At 41.1% G+C, this 26,920-nt stretch overlaps 1 protein-coding gene across 1 annotated transcript in view; it reads left to right on the top strand.

The window, feature by feature from the left end:
* The window catches only part of BARX2 (BARX homeobox 2), a 56,533-nt gene that overhangs the window by 21,609 nt on the left and 8,004 nt on the right, over positions 1–26,920 (top strand). Inside the window, exon 2 of the mRNA XM_089538246.1 lies at positions 23,686–23,983. Within this exon, the coding sequence (XP_089394372.1) occupies positions 23,686–23,983 (298 nt within the window). The remainder of the gene's footprint in view (positions 1–23,685; positions 23,984–26,920) is intronic.

The following is a 26,920-nucleotide window of genomic DNA, read 5'->3' as shown; positions in this document are numbered from 1 at the left end:
ACTGCTCCACCCTGTTTGGAGGTGGCGCAGCCACGATGTCACCAGTACGCACTGCGTCTGGTGGGTGCGCTGCAGCTGCGGTGCCTTCGTCACGTGCGAGGGCTGTCAGGCGTGTGGGCACTCTGCCCACCAGGCAGCCCTCGCACATGACGAGGGCACCTCAAAGGCCCTTCTGTTCCGGGCCTATATTACCTACCTGGTCTTCTCATAGGTTCTTCCCACATGGGCCCCCAAACCCAAAGAACTGACACTGAGCCAAAGATAAATACTTGCTAGAAAGCTTTTTCAAGGATTTGTGCACACTTTGCCCGACCATCTTTTTTGCTGGATTTATCGAGGAGGATTTACTAGTCCTATCCAAGTTGAAAGGGATTTGCTATTACTTAAGGTAAATGGCTTTCTTGTCTAATGGTAGGTTTGGCCTCTTTCTGACATTCTGTTAAGTCAAAGATTGAATTAGGCATCCATCTTCCTCTCAGCTGACATCATTTCTGGTTTTCCTGGGAATGGAAATGATGTAGCCCATTGCAGACATTGGAAATGACCAGATGACCAATCTCATCCTTGCTGTCCTAAAACAGATATATCATTCTCAGATGTTTAGGACAGAATGCAAAATTGCAGAAAGATTGTAATCCAAGCCATGTCCTATTGATGGACAACATTTACATTCAGAAAGATCTTAATGTTACCAGTTTGCACTAAAGATGCAAATCTGTGCTTGGTCCCAAAGTCTTCTCCCAGATGGACATGATCACAAATGTTTTTGTGCATTTTTTCAATGAATTTCCACATTTCCAGGATTTGGTGAACATTGTCGGAAGGGTTATTTTGTGTGAAATAAACATTTTCTCAGCAAAATATGGCCTTTATTATTTTTTGGAGTGGCCTGTGATGAAAAAAAGCACTAGCCTTCTTGCTTTCATGGCAGCTGAGATTTTTTTCAACGTGTCTCGACTCTCTAGTACTTCATTGATTTCAATGGGGAACCCTTGTGAAATGAAGAACGTCCTTCTTAATCTCCTAGTAAACTCCTTGTGCCTGGATCAGGACATGGGAGCATTCATTAAATTAATGGTAGGTGATGTCAGAAGGGCAATGAATCTGCTCCGTGTTTTATTCCAGACTTTAAATGATTTCTCCAAAGTGCTGAACCTTATTGCCCAAATAGGTTCAGGACTTTAGATAGTTCCTTTAAAGTCTGGAATAAAACTTATCATGGAAGGCACTGGTTACCTGACATTCCTTTCCCACCTTCATTTCCATGTGAAAAGGTGTGAAAAAAGATCTTTTAAGATTTGAAGAAAATTAATAATAAAGCAATAACTCCATTTTAGCTCCTCCTGAGTTACTCAGTCATTAACAAAAAGGGGGGAAAGTTTGCTTTAAGCTTTGTAGAACAAAATTAATTTCGATGTACTGTTTTGCTCATGTTTGATCCTACCAGCTGGAGTCTCCCAGTTGAATCATTGCACTTTGGGATCTAAATATTATATAAACTAGTATCAAAATAGAAACACTTACCCAGTTGGTGATCAGCTTGATTTATGTGTCTGGAAAGCTACGGTGGAATATGACACACAGTTGCAGGCTGACACCAGGTCCAACATGTATCACCTCCCCTTTAGAGGCTTGAAGGCCTATGAAAATAAGAGTCATCTTCCTAGTGATTTATAGGGCTTTGATAAGCCTCTTTCCTGCTTTCATTTTAAGTGTGGACCATTTAAGCCTCCTGTATTTCTCAAGTGAGAAATAACCTTTACATCGTGTTGGGTTGGGTGAGGTTTTAATAGGAAACTGGATTATTATCAGATGTCACTATTTTTCCATCTAGCCTGGGGTGGAAAAAGGCAGCCCAGCTTTATATGTCCTCCATTGATTCACCCACAAAGCTTCCAACCTCCTAAAAACAATTCTATTTTTTTTGGCAGGAGACAGAATGGCTGTAAATACAGTTGACCCTCCATATCCAGGGATTCTGGATCCATGGATTCAACTATACACAATTTGAAAATATATGGACCCAAACAGACAGGCCAAAATAAAGCTGCTTCAGGTCACATTGAAGGTATGCTATTTAAATGACACACACGTCTTAAGAGGCCAGAAGCTGCCCCAAAGCTGCGCTCTAGTGGTTAGGACTGCAGTGTGGCTTTGGAGCGGCTTCCAGACTCTTAGGACGCATGCATCATTTAAACAGCATACCTCCAAAGTGAGCTGAAGCAGCTTTATTTTTGCCTGTCTGTTTGGGCCCATATATTTTTTAAAATCTAAAAAGCAAACCTTGATTTTGCCATTGTCTATAATGGAACTTTAGTATCCACAGTTTTTGGTATCCACAGGGGGTCCTGGAACCATAGCAGAAACCAAAGGCCCACTGCAGAACCATCACTACATCTGGAGACCTCTATCTATGGTGGATTATTTAATTTTACACCCAGTCACTCCAGTTCCTGAATCCTTGAAAGTATCAAAACAATATCTGATCACTTCTACATTGGGTATTTGGGAGTACTTTGGCCTGCCAGAGAGTGTTCAGGTGAAATTTGGCCCTACCAAACAAAAACAAAAAAAACAAACAAGCTTCATTTATATACCGCTTCAGTGTCTAAGCAGTGTCTAAGCGGTTTACAACTGTAAGCTACCACAGTTGCCTACTACCTTCTAGCTCAGTAGGATCTTTTCCGGTATTCAGTGGCTTTCCAGAATCCCATGCAGAGAACTTTGCCATTGCATATCACCTGATCTTTTTAATCCGGGATACCAGGGACTGAAGCTGGAAACCTTTATGCATTCAAGGCATGTGGTCTACCACAGAGCTATGGGCCTTTCCCACTGAGCCTCTGTCAAAGAAAAGGCTCCACACAAGTGAAGATGATATGCCTTCAAGTTGACTCTGGCTAATGGCAGCCCTATCGCATGGTGGGGCTGTTTTTAGTTTGGCAAGATTTATTCAGGGGAGGTTCACCATTGCCTTCCTTTGAAATATTGCATACAGTACTTGGTATTCATTGGCAGTCTCCCTTCTAAGTACTAAAAACCGAGCACCAGAAATGGACTTTCAGCCACATGGTATGTTTTGTTTTATCGGGGAGGGTTTGCTTCTTGTTCAGTAGTTAATGTGACTCTTAGTGTCCCAGGCCACAGAGGTGCCCCCAGGTCTGCCACAAGTTGCCCACCCTTGTGCTCAGGTCCCCTGCTGAAATTACTTCTTCTATTTAACCATTAAAGGAACAGGAGCCCTGTCCCTTATTTCACTGGTCAGTCCTAACCTGAGGAGACGATAAAATTTGACAAGCGAATGTGTTTTATGTTGGGTTTTGGTTTGTAATTGCATCACCATTTCCTACTATGAAGCCTTAAATGAAGAACTCCCAGGCACAAATCTAAAACGAAACTATAGTAAATACTTATTTCACCACAAAGAGTTCTCACGTATGCTGGCCCTGAATTTATTTCAGTGCATCAACCAGTTTAATATCATTGTAACTGCTTTTCCCCTGAACTTCTTACTCAACACTTCACTATCTCCTGAGCTCCTGAGTCTCTATTTGATCTCTATAAGAAAGGGAAAGAGAGGGAGGGAAAAAAGAATCTAGCAGTATCACTGAGTTTTATTTTAGTGTGAGTGTTTATGGATATCAATCCACTTCTTCTGGTGCAATATAGTCATTTTTATGATAAACATAAGACTGACATGGATACATATTTTATCCATGGATACATCTCAACTCTCTCTCTGTCTCTAACTGCCTGTATTTGACAGTTAAACATGCAGACCTCTTATTTGATATTCTTCCATCTCTGTCCCTCTTTGGGACAGAGAACAGATGTATCTGTGTGCTTAGTTCTTGCTTTATATCTCAGGGTTTTCAACCATGGTTTGACTGTAATGCTGAATTAGGAGTTGCCTCTTCTTTTTTTCCTGACAGGCTCCTCATCTTTAAAAACTTTATGGTAGTCAGACACAACAGAGACAATTTTGTCAATGCATTGTACTGATAGTGGTGTTACTGTTTATTGAGTGTATTTTATATGATATTGTAGTTTTTACTATCAGAATGTTGTTTTTATTGTTGTAATCCTGCCTTGTGGGAAATATAAATAAAATTATTATTATTATTATTATTATTATTATTATTATTATTATTATTATTCCTCTCCATCTGCACATACTGAACTTGGCTGGGTGAGACTTTAGTTTGGTGAAAATTTTGATACAAATATATTAAAGTAAAGACAGGTACCCCCAAAAGCTAGTGAAGATACCCACAATTTTTTTCCTCAAACCGGAAAATGTGAGATTTTAAAATCTAATTGAATGAGGGGGGAAGAAAACAATACATAGGATGAATGCTCTTATGGCCCATATCTTCGAATCAATGAAGATGTTTCAACAAAGTGTTGTCATTCCTGCATTGACTTCACTGAAGCTGTTCCCAAGGTATAGATGCAAGTCAAAGAGAACAGGTTGGGCAATCCCAATCTGTCCTGTTGCTCCATTTCAATGAACGTACATGGTACATAAAGAGATGTCATAACCCTAACAAGGAACAAAAGAACACTCTCCATGTAGAACATCCCTGCAATCTGCGAGTGGGAAATAAACTACAGATTAACAATGCCTTCTCATTCACCAGGGCCTTCCATCTGAGCCGTTTCTTTTTAATGGGAGAGAACTTAGAGCTTATGACATTTTGTGTAGGTGGAACCGACATCTTCATTACACTCAGGGGAAACAAACCCCAGGGCAGTTTGCTAAGCAGAAGAATTTTAGTCACCCTGATCCACAAATCAATTAACATGGATTCTTTGAACTGAAAGAGATTTAGTCACAGTGAAGTCACCAGGATTAAGCGCATCTGAAAGTTCGCCTTTGCCTTAGCTAGTTAGGCAATGGAGTTAGATGGCTGTGAATTCTTCAAGCTTTGAGTCTATCTATCTGGCATGTAGTCTTCCTCTCTTCCTACTTCACCTTTCCTAGCATTATTGACTTTTCCAATGAATGTTCCCTTCTCATGATTTGGCCAAAGTACGACAGCCTTAGTTTGATCATCTTGGCTTCCAGGGAAATTTCTGGTTTCATCAGTTCAAGAACCCACTTGTTTGTCTTTTTGGCTATCCACTGTCTTCTCAGAACTCTTCTCTAGATCTCAAAAGAGTTGAATTTCCTCTTATCCGCCTTCTTCACTGTCCAGTTTCCACATCCATACATGGTGATAGGGAATACAATGGATTGGACGATTCTAACCTTAGTGCTCAGTTGTGTATCTTTCCACATTAGTATCTTAATAAATCAAATAAATGATTAATCAAATAAAACATCTCTAAACTAGTTTAGACTATGCAAGAAATGGTGGGACACATGTCAAAGCAACCTTCTACCCATTTTTTGTTAAAAGGAAGATGGCTTGTATTTTGTTGGTAGCCCCTAAAGTCAATGGTTGAATGTTGAGGTGAATCTCTTTGATTCCTTGGGTATATGGTACTTTTATCAACATTATGGCTGCTGTGTCCTCTTTCTGTGTCAATGCTGGGTCCTTTCACTGGTGTTGAAGGTGTTAATGGATGAGCCCTGCAGTTAGCAAGACTTGATCTGTGTTGTGTCTCATTCCCTCCTTATTACCCAGCTGAGAGAGAGATTTGTCTGAGTTAATTGACAAAAACAAAGGTTAGGCAGGGAGGCCAAAACTCTATCAAGTGTCATTATGCATCCTTCTAAATTGCATTGTTTGTGCAGCTGTTCTACAAAAGTGGCCAGAGGGTTTATTTCTGTCCCAGAGAGTGAGGTGGGTTGGTAGAAGGGAAGGGTGTTCTTTCTATTGTAACAGGTCTCAGATGAAAGAATTAAAATAACATTGCTCAGGAGATTCAGGGAAATTGTATCCATTCCAAAGGTCTCCGGTAGAGGTTCGGATGAAATGAAGACTGTGTATGGTTATTTTATTGATTTTTATATAAAAAGGGGGAACCTCATAATACGTGCAGAACTTAAATTTAAGGATGGATGTATTTTATTGGTTTGGGTTGGGAAAAAAGAAGACATTTTATATTGCATATTTAAGACAACATTTTTGGACTCTGTGCTATAGACAAGAAAATTATTTCATAAGCATTCAAAGCTCAAGTACAAGTTCATCACCTCAGTGAGAACTATACCTGAATCTCATCCTTAGAAAAAGGATGTACTTGCTCTTCCTTAGTGAGAGCATGGATTCATCTGGAGTGGGAAGAACCCATTTGCACGCCTGACAAGAAGAATGTTTGGGCCTATAAGTGTCTCAATTGGTCAGTTGTGCTCACCTGAGGTATGTCCAGCCTTCGCTTTAAAACCGAGTATAGCTTCTTTACTCTTTGAAGCAAGTTCTTGAACTTGGCTTTCCATGTGGAGCATCCATTTTGTTTACGTTAATTGCAAGATTGTTCGTAATCTTAGGTAAATGTATATAATTACAAGCTGTTGGGATTTGAAGTCATAGCTATGTTAGTCTGGCAAATCCGTATATAAAGAGATCTTGCAGCACCTTTGAGACTAATGGAAAGTAGAAGTTGGTAGCATGCGCTTTTTGTAGACTTGAGTCCACTTCCTCTGATGCTCAAGCCTACAAAAGCTCATACAACCAACTTCTGACTTTCAGTTAGTCTCAAAGGTGTTGCAAGATCCCTTTGCATACTGATTTGCCAGACTAACAAGGCTATGTTAGTGGCTATGGCATGGGAAAGGTGGTACAAGATTCCCTTGCATATGAAATGCAAGCTGGAAAGTGATCATGTGCATCGACAGCTGGAAGGTTAGGATTTCATTTATAGGCTCATAAGAAGCTGCCACACACAGAAGCAGACAGCCTGGTCAATTGCCCATTTAGTCAGTTGTCCTCACTGACTGAAAGCTTCTGAATTATTCATTCATTCTTCCAATATGTAACCCAAAGTGGTTCACAAGATGGCCCCCATTACAATACAAGACACACTCTGCACCAGATATTCAACACTCAAAGGGCTGAGTAAACAAATGTCTCAACCTCTGAGCAGAAAGAGAGCAGAGAAGGGGTAACATAGCCTCCTATGGCAGGGTACTCCACCATCTCTCTCCTCTGTCCTCACCAAACATTTCCGTGGTGATTTTGGGACCAAATGAAAGCCCTCCTTGAAGGATCTTGAAACTCAGGCAGGCTCATCTTGGGAGATAAGATCTTTTGGACAGTGTGGATTCAAACTGTATGGCCTTTACACGTCATGACTAGTACTTTGAATTGCACCTACAAGTGAACCAGCAGCCAATGAAGCCGCTTCAGCTGCTATCTGGACTTTCATACAGGGCTCCTTCCTAGTCTTATCCGTCAGGGAAATGCCAGGGAAACTCTGCCACAGAACTGTAACAATTCTAGAAACATTATTGGGCTGATGCCACACTGCAGTATCAATCCAGTTTGACACCGCTTTAGCTGTTATGGCTCTGTCTATGAATTCCTGGGAGCTCTAGTTTGTGGGGGCACCAGAGCTCTCTGACAGAGAAGGCTAAATACCTCACAAATCTCAGAATTGCTTAGCACTGAGCTACAACAGTGTCATACTGCATTAATTCTGCAATGTGTGGATCCAGCCTAGGTTGTGTTGAGAAGAAGCCATCAGTGGAATAAATGTCAACTGATGATCAGTGCAATTGAATTGGATTGTGTATTCCTGCATGGCAGGGGCTTAGACTGGATGGCTCTTGTGGTCTCTTCCAATTCTATGATTCTATGCTACCCAAAGAAGAGAATGCCTCCCCTGTCCAATTTATACAATCATAGTAAAACAAATAAACAAACAAAGAGCTGGCTGTATAGTATTCCCACAATAAAATATGGAAAAGCCATTCCCTGATGCTCACCCAGCACACCATGAACCCCGGGCATGTATCTCCTTGTAAGATGAATCCATTTTCCAAAAGCTTTGACAGCCAAGAGTAAAAAAAAGAGCTCTTAGCTTCCAAATGATTAATTTCAGTTTCTGTCTCGGTGCATCACTCATCAATTTATTTTACAAGCGGGAAGCAGGCATTTACAGCAAGTGTTTCCTTGGCACCTGGCACTAGGGTGGGCTTGTGAAACCTGAAGCGCCTTTTGTGTCCATTCTGAGTCACCAGTCCAGAATCTGTTTGCTTATGGATGCGGCGATAATTAACAGAGCAGGAAGCCAGTAACCAATTGCTTAAAATACCTCCATGGGCATCCACATTAGCAATGTGCCTCATGGAGTACACAGAGAGAGTTACACTTGTACACTTTTACTTCAGTAAGACTAGCTGCATGCAGGATTGCAGCTATTGCCTATTCTGTTGTGTGTTGATATGTTTGTTTGTGTGTAGGTGCACGAGTAATTGGCTCCATTATTTCTTGCTGCATGCACTCTGTCTTGATTTGAAAGGCCAGTCCTGATTATTGCTCAGCATGTCTGCAGTGAACAATGCAACAAGGGATGTTACTGCACACAGCCCTGGTCTTGCAACAGTCATGCTTTTCATTAAAAAAAAAAAAGGAAACTTACTGCTTTTAGGAAGCCATCACTACACATTTTCCAATTGCTTGATCAACAGTGTGATGTGGCAGCTAAAAAGACCAATGAGATTTTAGGCTGCATTGATAGAAGTATAGTGTCTAGATCAAGGGAAGTATTAGTGCCACTCTATTCTGCTATGGTCAGACCCCACCTGGAATACTGTGTCCAGTTCTGGGCACCACAATTCAAAAAGGACATTGAGAAACTAGAGTGTGTCCAAAGGAGGGTGACTAAAATGGTGAATGGTCTGGAAACCGTGAAGCCCTATGAGGAAGGACTTAGGGAGCTGGGGATGTTTAGCCAGGAGAAGAGAAGGTTAAGAGGTGATATGAGAGCCCTGTTTAAATACTTGAAGGGGTGTCATATTGAGGAGGGAGCAAGCTTGTTTTCTGCTGCTCCAGAGACTAGGACCAGGAGCAATGGATGCAAGCTCCAGGAAAAGAGATTCCACCTCAATATTAGGAGGAACTTCCTGCCAGTAAGAGCTGTTCGACAGTGGAACACACTCCTTCCCCGAAATGTAGTGGCGTCCCCTTTCCTGGAGGTCTTTAAATAGAGGCTGGATTGGCATCTTTTGTGGATGCTTTGATGGAGAGTTCCTGCATGGCAGAATGGGGTTGGACTGGATGGCCCTTGTGGTCTCTCCCAACTCTACAATTCTATGATTCTATGATTGTGCTCTCTTCCTGAACCCTTTGTTAACCTCCCTGCTTGCTGCCACCGTGCCTTTAGGCACTCTGCAGCCTTGACCTAACACTCAAAAGTTTTTTTTTAAAAAAAAGAAAGATAGAAAATAATTAGAATTTTTTTAAAAAGGTAATTCAGAATAGTGAGGGGAGGGTGGATGCAGGGAGGAGGGGCATTGGTGCCACATGTTTCACAATCATGCAACTGACCCAGGAGTAACATCCACACTTGTTGATTTACAAAGCAAACACAACAGTCCTTTTCTGCCAAAAGGAAGATGTTTAGAGAGCTGTGGTGTCACTCCCCTCACCAGGTGTCACTAGATGTGGTCCACACTCCCAGCAGTTAGTGCAACATAAAGACTGTTTTGTTTTGTTTGTTTGTTTGTTTGTTTGTGGGGGGGGGAGTAGGAAGTACTGGTTTTTAGATGCATGTCTTAAACAAGCCTTTTCCTACTCAGTACTCTGATTATCATGCTCATTTTAAATCAATGGTGTCTGGTGACTTCTTTGTTGGTGGAATGGTGAACCCACTCCAGGTTTTAAAGGAGAGATCTAGTGTTGAATCTTGTTTGTGGATAGGATGCAGCATCTCAGAGAGCGCTTTTATAGTTTGGACTAAAACCTAGAGCAGATTCTCTATCTCACTGATACGGAAATGCCCAACTGCCATAGGTTAAATATATAGGCTTGTATCTTGTTTTTTCCAGCTCCCTGATCAATGGTATTTACCACCGTGTTGTCCAACAATTGATTCACTGCATCTACTCTAATTAGGACTTATCAATATTGTAAACTAGAGTTCTGTCTGGCTTTCGTTAGAGTCTGTGAGTGGGACTGATGGATGAGGTGACCATTGATTGGGACTTCCAAACAATATTCATGGAGCATATTTAAACATATAGAAGACAATTTAGAAATAATTGCTATAATTTCAAAAAGAAAAAATGCACCCGTTCCTTGAGATGCTGGATCTGCCCACGGTGGTACATGCCTTAGTTACACCCCACTTGGACTGCTGTATAACATGCTCTATACAGGCTGCCTTTGAAGAGTGTTTGGAAACTTCAGCTAGTATGAAGGGCTGCGGCCAAAAGAATTTCCTGGAACAATTCAAAGTGCTAGTTATGACCTATAAAGCCCTGTATGGCTCAGGTCCAGGCTATTTGGCATATCTCCTTGTATGATTCTGCCCAGGCTGCAAGATCATCAGAAGAGGCCTATATCTCAGTCTCACCACTATCACAGGAATGGGGACAAAATATAGGGTCTTCTCAGTGGAAGCCCCTAGACTCTGGACCTCCCTTCTAAGAGGTTTAATGACCTCTCCTTTTTAAAATACATAAAGTTTTAAAAGAATGGATTAAAGGATGCTGCATTGCTTTCAAGTCAGTTGTTTTTAATAGGGTCACACAAAATATATGTTTACCATGTTTTTTCACAGAAGTGATCCTGCAAGTCCTGAAATACATCTCTTTGTTATATAGCATGAGGTTCTTCCTCAGCTACACATCTTATATTTAGTGTGCTTTGTTTTGTGATTGGCCATTAGAAAATGAACATGGTCTTCATTTTCAAGTCTGATTGATAAGACATGCATTTCAGAGGAAATCATGTTGTTGGGAGGGAAAGTGGATTAATTGTTTGAAACACATTGCCTATCTAGTTTGAACCTCAACAGTCAGAGTTGCAAATGAAGGCCATGTTTACCTTCCAGTGACCAATCCCAAAGTAAAGCACATTAGCTCCAAGGTATGTAGAAGAATAAAATCGTGTGCTGTGGCAAGCAAACATCTTTGGCCATTTTGGGAAGCACCTGGAAAGCAAAAAATCTGCAAACACTTCAAATAGAGGACTTTGTGAAACAGGACAGATGGCCATCTTGTGTGCGTGTGTGTATGTGCCTTCAAGTTGCCTGTCAACATACAGTGACTCCATGAATTCATAGGGTTTTCTTAGCCAAGGAATATTCAGAGGTGGTTGTGCCAGTTCCTTCCTCTGAAATACAGCACTGCATATTCATTGGGAGTTTCTCATCCAAGTACTAACCAGGGATGACCCTGCTTAGCTTCCAAGATCAAATGAACAAATCCTGAATGGGTGAAATGAGGATGGAACATGTTAAATTGTTATTACACATGACTTTGCTATTTAGTACTCTAAATAGAGCACACTGCAACACTGCCACTATTAAATTCTTTTCAGTTTCCAAAGGTTACAGGTTGTTGCATATTTTGTAGCTAATTGGTTACTGTCAGTGCATTTACCTTGAAGAGGTAAACACTGTAGCAGTGTGGGAAGTGTCATCGTTAAGTAAGTGTTAATTATTCTCTCGATTAGCTTTTGGTATAACCTCCAAAGGCCTTCAGGCATGGGAGCTGTAAGTGCAGTCAAATTTATTAATTACTATTATTATGCCCAAATTATGCTACAGTGCGGAGTTGATAGGCTGCTAATGGGGTTGGGCTTTGCTACCACTTGTAGCAGCAGAATCACACTAAATGGGAAGGTTTCAGAGTAATGGGAATTGTCAGACTTGAAGAACAGGGAGGTTTGGTGCCGTATATAGCAAATGAAAAGGCACGCAGCAATGCTGCTCACCTCCTCCATTATTTATTAGGGCTTTGTTAATTAGCCTTGCTTAATGATTCCCGCAAATAATTTGAAAATGAAAAGTGCCCTCTAATTGCTAAGCATAATTATAATAATCATCATCACAGCTTAGTCAAGCAATTAAAGTGCTGCTTGCAGCTGTTTGGAAGCTCAGAGAAACGACCCCCCCCCCAATAGGGGTTGTCCCCTTTTTACCTTTTCTAAGGTATGGTTGAAAGCACTGAAGGGAACAGAGACAGCTTTGGTAACTTAGGGGATTGGGACAGCTGGAGTGTGTCCTGATGATTTTGCTGGACCTCTTGGAGACTTTTGATACCATCAACCATGGTATCCTTCTGGACTCCTTTGCTGGAATGGGACTTGCAGACATTCTCCTAAAGTGGCTCTGTTCCTTCTTGGAGGGGTGAACCCAGAAGGTGATGTTGGGGGACTCCTACTAAACCCTTTGGCAATGGGGATCCATAGCATAGGGTTCAGTTCTGGCCCTAAGCTATTCAACATCAAAATGACACCACTAAGAGAGGTTGTCCAGAGGTTTGGGGTATGGTGTCACCACCATCATCATCATAGAATCATAGAGTTGGAAGAGGCCACAAGGGCCATCCAGTCCAAGCTCCTGCCATGCAGGAACTCTCAATCAAAGCATCCCCGATAGATGGCCATCCAGCCTCTGTTAAAAAACCTCTAAGGAAGGAGACTCCACCATTCTCTGAGGAAGGAGTGTGTTCCATCATGCTGGTGACCCCATACCCCAAACCTCTAGACAACATCTCTTAGGAGTTTATCACACTGGGGCTAATTTTGACATTAAAGAGAGATTAAAGTGCATTTAAAGCACCCCACAAATAAAGCGAAAATGGCGAGTAATTGCACAAATGATTATCGCACGCAATTGGGCAAATAAAGTGATGTCGGAAATGCATTGTTGCTGAAATTCTGAAAATAAAAAGATGAGTGTTAATGCTTCTTTGTGACCACTTTAATGGAGGGCTTTGTCCAATGTCATGTAAAATTGTTTCCCATAATTACGTAATTTTTCCAGAATATTCATGGGATAAACTCCTGATCTCCTTCATGTGATAAACTCCTGGTTTCATGTCAATGTTGAATAGCATGGGGCCAACTCTAATTATCCTTTCAGCCAAAATCCAAAGGAATTGTTTTGGTTCTAAATTAGTGTCTGGCATTGATTTTGGACTGGATGAAGGCAAAGAAACTGAAGAGAAGAAAGAGGTGCTCCTGATCAGATGAAGGGCAGATCAGGGTTGATGGATGGGGTTAGACTCACCTGATGATGCAGATTCACAGTGATGTGCTTCAGGACTCAGCTTTGGGCCTGGATGCCCAGAGTTCTGCAGTGGCCAGGAATGCTATTGAGCTTAAAATTGTTGAGCCAACTGATTGGGCCACAGTGACATGTGGCTTAGATACATCCCATTTGGATTACTGTTACATGCTCTACCTGGGTCTGCCCTTTAAAAATGTTTAGAAATGTTAGGTAGTACAAAGAGCTGCAGACAAAGTGCTAACTGGGGCAGTTTAAAGAAACCATACAACTTCCCTTGTTCAAAAGCTCCACGGATTGTGAGTCTATTTTGAGGAGCAATTCAAAGAGCTGGTTATGAACCATATATAGCTCAGGTCCAGGCTACCTGTCAGATCCTATCTCTCTCCATAACAGACATATTAGCCTGTCCAGAATCTGAGATCCTCAGTCCCACAACTTTCACAGACATAGCTGGTGAGGATGCCAGAGAGGGCCTTTTTGGTGGTTGTTGCTAAGCTATGGAACTCAGTTCCCAGGGAGGCAGGCATGGCCTCCTCCTTGCTGTTTTTCCATTAGCAGGCAATGGCGTTTTTATTTTGACAACTTTTTAGAATGGAAGGTTTCTAAAGAAAGGACTTTGAACTTGGTGCTCTATATTTTAATTGTAATGTTTTTAACTACTTTTAATTATTTTAACTTGTATGTTTTAAACTCTTTAAACTTTGCGAACACAGGTAGTTTCATTCTATTTTTATGCTGCTCTTTTGTATGTTTTAAGATCGATTATGCTTCTCTAAATTTATACGCTGCTTTGAGTTCCATTTTAGAGGGAATGAAGGTGGTGGTGGTGATGATGATGATGATGATGATATTGATAAGGTGGACAGTTTGATCCAGACCTCCCCAAACTGCTGCTTGAATGTGTTGGGCTACAATGAGGGGGAAACATTCAGCTCTCCTGATGTTATTAGACTGCAAATAAGGAAATATCTGAAGGAAAGTCATGTAGAAGATGTTGCAAGCTCATTTTCCGCTGCTTCAGACACAGTGGCTGCATCTACACTGAAGAATTAATGAAGTATGACACCACTTAAACTGCCATAGGTCAATGCTGTGGAATTCTGGGACTGGAATATTTGGCTGATATAGCTGAGCTATTTAGCATTCCCTCTGTCAAAGCGTTCTGGTGGCACAACAAACTACAAATCCCTGGATTCCATAGGTTGAAGCCATGATAATTAAAGCAGTGTTGAAATGTGTTAATTCAGCGTAGGACATGAATGAATGGAACCAACTGCAAGAGATTGCATCTGAATATTATTATTGTATTATTGTTGCATTATTTTAAAGTGTGTGGTTTTTAAGTGGTTTTTTAAGTGCTTACATATTTTTAAATTGTATTCTGTTCTTAAACAAATGATCTGTTTTAATATTGTAATAGCTTTATTCCATTTTACTTGTCACTTTTAATTGTACTGTGTTTTTAAGCTTCTCTGAATCCCAATTTGGAGGGGAAAGTGGGGTAATAATAATAATAATAATGGACAACTTTCTGATGGTAACAGGTGTTTAACAGTGGACAGCGACTCATTGGAAGTCTTTAAGCAGAGGTTGAATGACCATTTCTCAGCAGTGCCTTAGAAGTCCCTTCCAGCTCTATGATTCTGTGATTCTAGGTCCCAACATTCATAGAGAGAGAATATATCCAACAGCTCCCAGTACCTCCATCATGTGTCTGGATGGTGCTGTACTGGTCATGTAAATGCAGACACTCAAACACTTAGGTCACTATTCCAGTTAAGAGCACAACCATGGAAGAAACACTGGATACATCAGCCAAATATATCTGATCTGTCTGTAGAACACCAGCCTTTTCCTTGGGGTAGATATCCATTAACACCTATCTGTAATTTCAGAATGTGATGCTAGATAGATTCCCCCGGGACTACAACTCCCAGAATCCTCCAGCCATCATTGCAGGTCAGGCTAGGTGAACGATCCTGGGAGACATAGTCCAAAAAGCCACTTGTCCAAACTCTGTGCTGGATCCACTCCATGCATCAAAGGCCAGTACTGGATGCAGCCAAAGCACTCAGTGGCATTTCTCTGGGCTTTCAGCTCCAAGTCTATCCTTGGTCGAGTTTGAAATGGAACAAGCTGTCTTTTGCTTTCCCTTTCCCTTTGATCCTCTCAAGCCAAAGAGATTTATAGACTTTCTCATGTCTCAAGTTCATTCATTTTCTTCTGCTGTTTACCTTGCGTGCTGCACAGCCTTCTCAGCAAAGATCTCATTTCTGCCTCCAAGCGGAGCTGATCTGCCAGCAAGGAGCAGATCCATAAATCTTTCCTTCTCCTTCTTGTCTTCCAAAGCAGATTTAGCTGAGTTTTTGCCTGGAAGGAAAAAGTGTGCTGCCATCACCGGTGTTCAGACAGTGCAATTAATTAGTGTTTCCCGCATAGCTTTCCCTTTTCTGTCTCTGCTTCCCCATTGTTCTAACATCTGCAGTGTGGGTCCATGTCAAGCTAAAAAGACAAGGAGCTAAGAAGCATGTCAGGGAGGAGAAAATGGCTTCATCCAAAGCAGTGGACCTCAACTAAATCTTTTGAAGGGTGATCTCATACAGCTGGAAAAGAGACAGAAAGGGATGAGGAAAATGACCAAGGAAGTGGAGTAACTGCATTAGGAGGAAAGGTTTGAGACTGTTTAGATGTGTGTGTGTGTGTGTGAAACTATTAATGATAGAGATGTATAGAATTATGCAGGGTGCGGAAAATGTAGGGAGGGAGAAACTGTATGTGCGATTTTAACTTAGACAAAAGTGTGAGTAAGTAGAAGTGTAAGGAGTCAAGCATGGCTTAGTGGCTTGAGTGTTGGACTATGACTTTGGAGACCAAGGTTTGAATTCCTGCTTGGCCGTGAAACCCACTGGGTGACCCTGGGTAAGTCACACACTCTCGTCCTCAAGGGAAGGAGAAGTATGTCCCTAATACGACTAGCAATAGGGACATACTTCTGTAAGGCAATGGTAAGCCTCCTCTGAACAAATCTTGCCAAGAAACACCGATAATAGGATTGTCTTAGTCTCACCATAAGTTGGAAATGACTTGAAAGCACACAGCAACAACGACAGAAATGATAGAAACGTATAAATTATGTAAGCTTCTCATAACAGAAGCCTAAATAACCTAAAGACATCAGATCCTGTCTGATCTTTGAACTTAGATGGGAGACCATCAATAAATACCTGGTGCCATAGGTTATATTTCAGAGGAAGGTACTGGCAAACCACCTCTGAGTGTTCCTTACCTAGGAAAACCCCATGAAATCCATGTTGTCATAAGTCAACAAGTGACTTAAATAACAATAAATAAATAAAATCTTTATTTATATACCGCCTTTCCTGTAGATCAAAGCAGTTCACAACATAGTAAGCATGTGACATGTCACAGTACAAAACAGTAAAATGGCTCAGTAATTACAATCACAATTTCATACAGTTTCCTAAAAACCTGAACCATATACAGATCCTTAAAACCATAAGTTGTGGTGGGGGGAACTCCTTAATCTAAACAGAATCGGGAGGATATGCTACTTGAAAGAGGTGGGTTTTTAATGCCTTCTAATGTAGAACAGAGTCGGATCTTGAAGACATACATATGCATAGCAGTAGAATCTGATGTCATCAAGTGAAGCTGAAAGATGTACTTCTTCCTATGGCACATAATTAAAACGTGGAACTCATGAATACAAGATGTAGTGATAGCTACCAGCCTGAACAGCAATAAAAAGTAATTAGACTAAGCCATGGCTGGTAAGGCTCTCAAGGACTAACAGTCATGATGAGCGCAATATAACACTAGGATTCCTCTTGGTAACAGCTGCTGGGGAATAATAATAATGATATGTTTTAATGATTTTTAATGTTATTGGCCATTGAATTACAGTTTACAGTTCTCCCTTGTAAAGTGGATGGCGAAAAAGCAGGTTATAAATGAGGATGATGATTATAATAATGTCCTCAGAGGAGTTCAAGACACCTGTCATGCTTTCATAACAACCCCATGCTGCTTTAAGAAAAGGTCTGACCAAGGTTTATGTTCTATGGCTGACTGGGGATTTTAACTTGGGTCTATACAATGCTAATCCAATGCTTTAACCACAAAGGCCTCATTCCCACTACCTTTTCAACCATATCGCAAATCGGTTTGAATCGGTTCAAATGACCCTTGTTCCCACTTGAATCAATGCATTGAAGTGATTCAGAGAGGGGCCCCCCGCGCTACACACATTTAACTCGTGTCTTTTTTATACTGATGTTTTCTGCGTCTTTTTGGATAAATTGATTCTGTGCAAATGTGATGTGGATCGGAATTGATTTAACTTTGCCCTTTGGCCATCTGGAGCGGGTCCATTTTGAACCGATTCATTCATGAATGTGAACCACAAGTGGGTTAATTTACAGAGGGAAAATGTAGTGGGAACCAGGCTCCACTGTCGAATCGATCCATCAATTCAGATCGCAAACTGCTTTTTTTGTAAGTGGGAAAGAGGTCTTAAACAGGGGCAGCAGGTGGATTCCATGTCAGGGGTGCAATGATTCTGCTCCAGGTGTTATTCCAGACTTGAAAGGAGCTTTCCAAGGTGCTAAACTCTATCCCTAAAATAGGTAGCAGCTTAAATGTCTGGAGCAAAACCCAGAACAGATTCAATGCACTATTGACATGGAAGACTCTGACCAACCAAGATACCACCACACCATTAAAGAAATGACTTTCAGTCAAAGAAGACCCCTTCCCCCATTTTAAATCTCATCCTATGCATGGGTTTAGTTGTTGTCCTTTGGTAAATCACTTTTTCTCCCTGAGCTGTAATGTCAGGATAACACCCAAAGTATTCCTGTAAGGCTTACTAAGGACAATGCATGCAAATCATCTAGGGAAAGTGCTTTTCAAGCCAGTGGGCTTACTGCCAAGTAAATATTTTTTAGGATGGGGTGCCAATAAATGAAATGGAGATGGAGATGTAAAGTGACTTGTTAAAGGTCAATCAGTGAGTCAGAACTCAGAATAGAACTGTGCCATTTGAGTTTATGGCCAAACTCTCATTGGTTGGAAATAACTATGTTAATTGTTTCATTTTTTAGCTTAAGCCATTTTAAAAAAGAAAATTGTAAGGCTTGTGTGAAGTTGCAGCTCAACATCATAGGATTAAAGATTTCAGCATTCATCACCATTGACTATGCAGACTGGCACTGCTGTGAGTTGCAGTCCAACAAAAACTGGAAGGCTGTATCATTTCTGCATCTGCTGTTCTTAGTTCATTTAGAGTATAACCACTGAACTGATGGCATTTACGTAAGTGTTGACTCATCACCATTCAGCAATTGATTCAATGGGACTATGAAAAGCATGCAGGCTTAACTATCCCATACTCCTCCAGTCTACTAGCTGAACTTTTGAAATGCAATGCAGATGCTGTTGTAGTAGTAATAACTGGTGTTATTACTGTTACAGCTAGTAATACTACAACTAGTGTACTTAGAAAGTATTGGTAGTAATTGCTACTACTACTACTACTCCTCATGGGACCTTACCATTGCCAAATTCAATACTAATGCAGGAAGGAGCTGGGTCCTATCACACACATAAATCGCCACCAAAATTGCCACCCAGATTGAGCCTGGGTCAAAGTTGCACCCAGCTGGCCTCTTTTTCAACATGGAAGCTTCCAAAATTACAAAATGGCCACCAAAGTGTCTCCGAAGACCCAGGCTGCATCCAGGATGGAACCGGGCTGTGATTTCGGTGGCGATTTCTGTGTGATAGGATCCGGCTCCCTCCCAAATTAGAACTGAATTTGGGAAAGGTAAGCTGGGGTTTTAACCCCATGAAATAGGGTCCTTTGTAATCTTGGTTTACAGGGAGAAGTCAGTCTTGATCAGTTCAGGGACCCACTTGTTTGTCTTTTTCACTATCCATGTTATCTTTAACACTCTTCTCCAGCAACACATCTGCAATGAGTTTTTTTTCTATCCCTGTTCAGCCATACACAGTGATGGGGAATATGAAAGCTTGGACAATCCTAACTGTAGTATTCAGCTTGATATCTTTGCAATTTAAAATCTCATCTAGTAGGACTGTCATAGCTGCCCTTCCCAACCCTAGTCTTCTGGTTTACTGACTGCATTCTCCATTTTGATCAATGATTGATTGAAGATATGAGAAAATCCTTAACTATTTCATTACCCCCCCCCCCCCAAATGTGTTATAAGCAATTATGTTATTGGTAATTCATCACTTGCAATCTCTGTATACTGTTTGGAGCAAGCTGGACACAGCTCCATAACCTATTTATTTATTGAGGTTTAAAATCCCCCTCAAGTCTGAATCCAAACATCAGTCTCAAACCCCTACATTTCCCAGAAGGTGTTCTTAAATTCCAGACAGGCCCATTTTAGTAGAACTCGAGTGCATAGCATGCATGTGCGCGCACACATATTATTGACAAGCAATTAAAAATTGGCATAAGGCAGCTATGTCTAGTTGGTGCTGCTGAGGCTTGTCTGTGTGTCTGAGTAGATCTGCGTTTTCTTTGTTGTTTCTTGCTCTGTTTTACGGATGAATATCTGCCATCAAGTGTAGATATGTCAATGCCCAAGGGTAAAAACCGAGGGAGAGTGGTTCTCTCCCTAAGTTTTCACTTTCTTTTTCAAGTGTTTATATCTCTCACTGTGTGTGCATTTTGTGCATTTTCAGACATACCAAGAGAGCTGATCACAATAATCTTCTACTTAAATGCAGTTATTATGCACTGCTGGACCCCTTTATAGCACATTAGCACAGTAAGAAATTTGGAGCCAGAAATATTTGGCCATGGTTCCAAAGTACAGATCCTTTTCTCCGGAGGGTTACAAACATTACTTCTTTCATTTCTGTAGATATTGCAAAATCTCTTCTTTCTAACGGGCATTTGACTGAGCTATGTCATCGCTGTTCCGTATCGATGTTGTTGTTTTTGTTATTATGATTAATATGCCAACTTCTGTGGTTAATTTATGTCACACATTTATTTTGATATTAATAAATTTATACAGCTGGCCCTGCACAATTGCAGTTTTGACTTTTACAGATTGGATTATTTGTGGTTTTGATTAAGATGATCTCTCCAGGAATCTCAGGGTCCTCCAATGCAACTCTGCCAGAAGTTGACCATAGGATTGTGCCGGAGAACCCAGAAGTTCCTGGACAAAACATTTCTCTAGGCATTTGTAGGTCCTCCAGCATGATTTGATGACCAATCTCTGGTAGATGTTGACCATAGAGTTGTCCTGGAAGACCTGGAAATTCCTAGAGAGGTAAAAATAATAGTGCTCTTTTATTTGTGGCTTTTGCACATTCACAGGGGTCTTTCACCCCTAATCCTAGCAAATGTGGTGGGGCCACTGTATATTAATAATAATATTAAATTAAATTAAATTAATAACTGGTAGTAACAACTGTTGTTTGTCATTGTTGTATGCCTTCAAGTAATTTTCAACTTACGGTGACCCTAAAGTGGTTTTCATGGGGTTTTCTTGACAAGATTTGTTCAGAGGAGGTTTGCCATTAGCTTCGAACCCTGGTCTCCAAGTTACATTCCAACACTCAGACCTCTACACCACACTAACAACTACTAGAAGTAGTTTTTTGTGGGGTTTTCGGGCTATGTGGCCATGTTCTAGAAGAGTTTCTTCCTGACGTTTTGACAGCATCTGTGGCTGAAACTATGGATGATGGCCATGAAAGCCTTCGACTCAACTACTAGGAGTAATAATAAATATATAGTATTTATTATTATTATTATTAGTAGTAGTAGTAGCAATTTATCATTTTATCTCTCATGGCCCCAGTGTAGATACACCCCAAAAGAGTAAGATCAGAACTCTCACCACATTGTCATCAGTGCCAAACTATTTCTGATAGGGTTTGGTTTCCTTATAAATGGTGAAATTTTGTGTATCGTTCTGCTCTAAGAACGGACAAAAAGGGCACCTCTCGTCTTTCATTCAGTCTTGACTGCAGCGTAGTAGAAAACTGTTAATTGCTGCTCTCTGCCACCAGCAGGCTTTAAAACATCAAGGCTGCAATCCTATGCATGCAGTTCTGGAAACAGATTCCCATTGAACAGGATAAGAATTCTTTCCAAGTAAACAGAAATAGGATCAGACCACTGGAGTTGGCTGGAGAGCTGTTCTGTATTAAACACGCTGGAGAGGGAGGAGATCGCACTAACAAACAAGGTTCACATTTCCACCTCATCTCTTTCTGTCTCACACCTTTTTAAAAGTCTGTTCCCATTTCTCTCCTTTTTCTTTTTTCCACCATCCTCTTTTCCTTTTGCTGTCCCAGCTTCTCGGTATTACTGTCATTCATGTCACCACCCTTGTACACCACCCAATGAGGAAAACAAATATTAACCCTGATTGCTCTTGATATAGAATACCCTTAGCTAAGCTCTTTAGAAGCCATTCCCTTGTAAAAATGCTTCCCACCAAAGGTTTCGGTCACCCGAACCTTCGCTGTGGTTTCTGAGCTTCATTGATTTATTGCTTTTTAATGACTTTTGTGGTTGCTTATGTGTCTTGCTTGAGAGAGACAGGGAAAACAGTAATGTATATGATATTTTGTACCTCTGTACAAGGATGAGAACAATGTTTGGATGAAAAGGTCTGGCTGACATATACAGCTTTAGCATATATATATATATATATATATATATATATATATATATATATTTGCATTTATATCTACTTGTTTTTACACTAAGGATTGCTGCAAGGATGCAAGCATGTGTGTAGTGTACGCCTGTACAAAATGTTCAAGAATTTTGCAGTCAAGATGTCTTTTTAAGAGCAAATGGATATCATAGCAAAGAAAGCTTAAGCTCAGTCATTCAAAGCCCTTAGTTCTTTTTATTTTTAAGGTGGGGAGGGGTAATTTTATTTTATATAATTAATACTGTTTATTGTTTTTCAGTTGTAATTTTAAAAATTTCAATTAAAAAGAATAAGATAAGGAGTTGAAAAAGATTCATTTTTGGACTATAGCTCCCATAGTCCCCAAACTATAATGACCAGTGGCCATATTAACTGGGAAAATCTGGGGTTGTAGTCCAAAAGTAATGTTTCCAAACACTGGGTTCATAGGAACACTCATAGTGCTCAGCTACCAAACAGATGTTCTTTGTCCCTCACTTTCTCAACTTCAAACTCACTCATGGACTTGGAGAGCCACTGCCAGCCCATATAGAAATTATGATGCTAAGAACCAGTTCAGTAGTGTCAACACTAAATGGCAGAGGCTTACCAGGGTTTCAGGTGGGAGTTATGTGAGCCTTTCCTGGTGATAACAGGGATGGGAACTTGGAACCTTTTGCATGTCAGGCATGTGCTCTGCCACTGACTTAGAGTCCTGTCCCTAAAAGATAGGCCAGATGATCAGCTATTTTCTGCTTCAGCAGAAGGCTGAAACATGTGAATGCTAAAATACTGATGTACACAAAATTCTGTTTCCACATTAGAAATAGTCCAGGCATATGTAACTCAAGGTTATATATGCATATGTCTGATTTTGGATGGGGTGCATGGAGTGATTAATTTGCACATTATTCTAACCCTCCTACTCCAGCAACTGTCTAAACTTCATGAGGATGCCACAACAACCATTAAATAGCCATGGGAAGAGATGGAGAGAGGTGGCCAAACATTGCGGACAGTGGTTTATTCTAGCTATGGCTCTCCAGAAGACAGAACATATTTCAATTTCAATAAGAGCATAGCGTGCAGATCAAGGGAAGTAGTGCTAATCTGTTTTGCTTTGGTCAAATCCTATGCTCAATACTGTGTCTAGTTCTGGGCCACCACAATTCAAGAGAGATATTAACAAGCTGGTGGGATATTTTGTATATATGGTGTATTCTTTTAACATTGTAAGCCGCTTTGATTGTATTTACAAAAAGTGGGGAAGAAATAAAAGATGATGATGATGATGATGATGATGATGATGATGATATGATCAAGGGTCTCAAAACCATGTTTTATAAGGAATGACTTAGGGAGCTGGGTATGCTTAGTTTAGGGATGAGAAGGCTGACATTATATCTATCTTTAAATATCTGAAGGACTTATGCAAAAGATGGATCAAGCTTGTTTTCTGCTGTTTCAGAAACGAAAACCATGAACCAATGAGTTCAAATTACAGTGAAAGAGATTCTACTTAAATGTTAGAAAATCCTTTTTTTCTTACTCTATGTAAGAGCTGTTAGACAATGGACTAGATTGCCTCTTTCCATCTTGGGAGATTTTTAAGCAGAGGTTAGATGGGTATCCTTCAGGAATGAGATACAGGAGTTGTGTATTTCTGCACGGTAGAGGGTTGGAAACGAAGGCCCTTGTGGTCCCTAGGATTCTATGAAACAAGGCCATTATTTCTAACTTCCATGTCAACTGAATCCAGATTTTGAACCTTAAAGATGAAACATCCTGCAAAGTCTATACTCCATGATCTAACCCCTTTCTTTCTCTGACATTTCTTCTCCAGGCTCCCCTTCTCTGCGGGCTTATCCCCTCATCTCTGTCATCACCAGGCAGCCCTCAGCCATCTCCCACTTCATCCCCTCAGCAAGCACCTCTCGGGTTCTCTCACCACATCCACCTCCAGGGAGCACCTGCTCGGAGACCCCGGCCAGTGAAACCCATGGGAGCAGCGAATCAGAGACAGAGCAGCCCACTCCTCGCTTGAAAAAGCCCCGCCGGAGTCGGACCATCTTTACAGAACTACAGCTCATGGGACTGGAGAAGAAATTCCAAAAACAGAAATATCTATCCACGCCAGACAGGTTGGTTGGTTGGTTGGTTTATTGGTTGGTTGTGAAATTATAAATGGTGTGATCTTCCAAATTGGTTACGAATGTTGGCCAGGGAAGGTTGTAAATCTTCTAGACCAGGAGTTGGAAATACTCCTCTTCCTACTACTATTTATATCTTACCCATCTCTCCCCATGGACTGAGGCAGGGGACAACGACAATGAACAGGCAAACAACAACAGCATCAACCTACATCAACCTACATCAACCAAAAGCATCAACCTACACCAATTTAAAAGGACAAATAAAGTGTGCACATATTAAAACAATCCACATCTAAAATTCATCATTTAAAAGTCACAATTTAAACCTCTCAGGAGGCCATGGAGGACTGCAAATCCCCACCAAATCCCCTGCAGCCTTATGACACCCCTTTGGTCCTGCATTGTGTAGATGCAGCACCAGAGTCACGGCATGATGGTGCATGCCTTGTAGACTGGCACATGCCAAAATGCCACCTTAGGGGCGGAGTTAGGGTATCCAGTCTGCGGACACTGTGCCCTAACTCCGCCCATAAGCTGGCACAAAGTGCCAGTCTGTATAGGGCCTAAAGTCCTATAGAAGAGTGGTGTCTTTTTGTTCTGCTTATGATTTTAATATATATATATATATTTTAAAGATTTCTTTGCATTTACTCTTTGAAGACAACCTAGGACAAAATCACAAGCATCAGCTTCAGGAATGGGAATCATGCAACTCTCCAGATGGTGTTGGACTGTCATTCCCAGAATTCCTCACCACTGGATAAGCTGGCTGGGGTTGTTGGGACTTGCATCCCAACAATACCAGAAGGACTGTACGATTCCCACATCTGATCTACTTGCCTATTCTTTAAGGGTTTATTATACATCCTCTGTTTCACCTTTTATGGAAAATGTAAGTAAACCAAGTAGCTCTTCTTGTCTCAGTGGAGAATTCCTATTTGCTCATGAATAACACAGTGAATCAAAGATATAGCCATGTTAGTCTGTAGAATCAGTATTTAGAGAGATCTTGTAGCACCTTTGACACTAACTGAAAAAAATTAAGTTGGCAGCATGAGATTTTGTAGACAGCAGTCTATTTCCTCAATTTGTAAGCAAGCACATGCTCGTGATCTTAACTGCTCCTAAATATTCATTTAAATGTTCCATTCTCCTCTTGCCTGTGTTGTTGTTTGTAAAGTTCCTTATGGGAATTAGCCCTGGAGCAAAGTGTTTCTGGAGCTGGGATTGGTGGGAGGGATGTCCTCCCAGCCACAAGAGGACGGGTGCTTGTTATGATGCTCTCAGCTGTTTAGGTGCTGAGAGCCCCATGATGGCTTCTGAGCACATGAAGAGGAGCCTGCTCTTAGTCGAGGGTTTGCTCGCAGGACTGGATCAGATTTCAAAGCGCCCTTTCCTTAGAATCAAAGGTTACATGAATAGATCATATCAGTGGAAAATACATACCAGGCTATGGGCGTTCTTGATACATGTGTTCATGCCAGCGTGGATTTATGTACACTGATATTTATGAGGAACAGAGAGAGAAACTGGTTTTCTTCCCTGTACCCTTTGCAAAGGTGACCTAGATATTTCCACTGGTTGATATAAAGGGGGAAAAGATTCAAGTTGTGAGTCAATGGAGAAGGAAGCCAATTGTGCTCCCTCCCTTTTCACACTTCAACGCAAGGCGAATAGCCAAACCAAGGCACAAAGCCATTCACAGTTGGCACAGTTGGCTCCCCACCCCCAGGAATCCCCACCCACTCAGTCCAGTTCTGGATTGGTACCCTGTCTTGTGATGCCGGAAGGAGACTTTGCATTGACATTGGAGCATAAGAGGAAGGCATCTGCTGTTAAAAAATAATCAGTGCTAATAAACGCAGCCAAAGAACAGGTATAGAATAGACTAGAGTGAATTGTAGGGGGGTATGTGTCTATGTGTCTGTCTGTCTGTCTGTCTGTCTGTCTGTCTGTCTGTCTGAGAGAGGAGACACAATTAATTGAGCTGGCATAGGCATGGCATAGTGGTTTGAGTGTTGGACTACAACTCTGGAGACCAGGGTTCAATTCCCCACTCTGAAACCCATTGAGTGACATTGGGCAAGTCACATGTTCTCAGCCTCAGGGGGAAGGCAAACCTCCTCTGAACAAATCTTGCCAAGAAAACTCTATGATAGATTTGCCTTAGGGTCTCCATAAGTTGGAAATGACTTCAAGGCATTCAACAACAACAAGATGATAAAAAGAAGTTGTTCTTGTTGTTAATGATCACCCCCTCCTCCCTCATCTTATTATTCTCAAGATGGCTCACAAGGTTTGTTTCTCAGAGTGTACTTAGGTTACACATGCTGAGTGGCAGGGAACATTGGTGAGATGTTGGTCGAAAGTATGCTAGAGCCGCATGTGTCCCTGCTGTCTTTCAGGTACAGTGATGGATACTATCCTACTCACCATGTGTAAGTTAAAAATAAATAGACTTCTGTATATTATGTATCTTGGAATATGAAATGGGGAGAGAAGAGAGAACATCTCATCCTCCCAGATCTTCAGTAGCCTCACATGTTTTCACTGGAGATCCAGCAGGATGACATCTCTTTTCTTCTAGCTGCAGAAGAGCAGTCATATACTTCCTAGGTACCTCTTCTTTCTTAGGCACTAACTGGCCACAGGGACACATTGTCATTTGGAAAAGGCTGACTTTGCTGAGTGGTTGTTGTGCAAGGAGACACTGAATTGTGCAACAATTTAAAAAACATATACACTGGAAGATTATGGTCAAGATGCTGCATGAGCAAAGAGAGCATAAAGCTTTACCCAGGTGGAACTCTGCATTGTATCCCACCTCTCATCCCACAAGGCTCTCGTCCCCCTGTGCACTTCCCCCATACAACCATGTATTGGCTAGCAAGGCTCAAAAATATCAAGCTTGTGTCCTCCTATCCC

Source organism: Sceloporus occidentalis, unplaced genomic scaffold (assembly GCF_023333645.1).
Source record: "Sceloporus occidentalis isolate IW3139 unplaced genomic scaffold, rSceOcc1.0.p SCAF_9, whole genome shotgun sequence".
Classification (NCBI taxonomy): domain Eukaryota; kingdom Metazoa; phylum Chordata; class Lepidosauria; order Squamata; family Phrynosomatidae; genus Sceloporus; species Sceloporus occidentalis.
The sequence above is the reverse complement of the archived record's forward strand: the minus strand, read 5'-3'. Positions and strand labels throughout refer to the sequence as shown.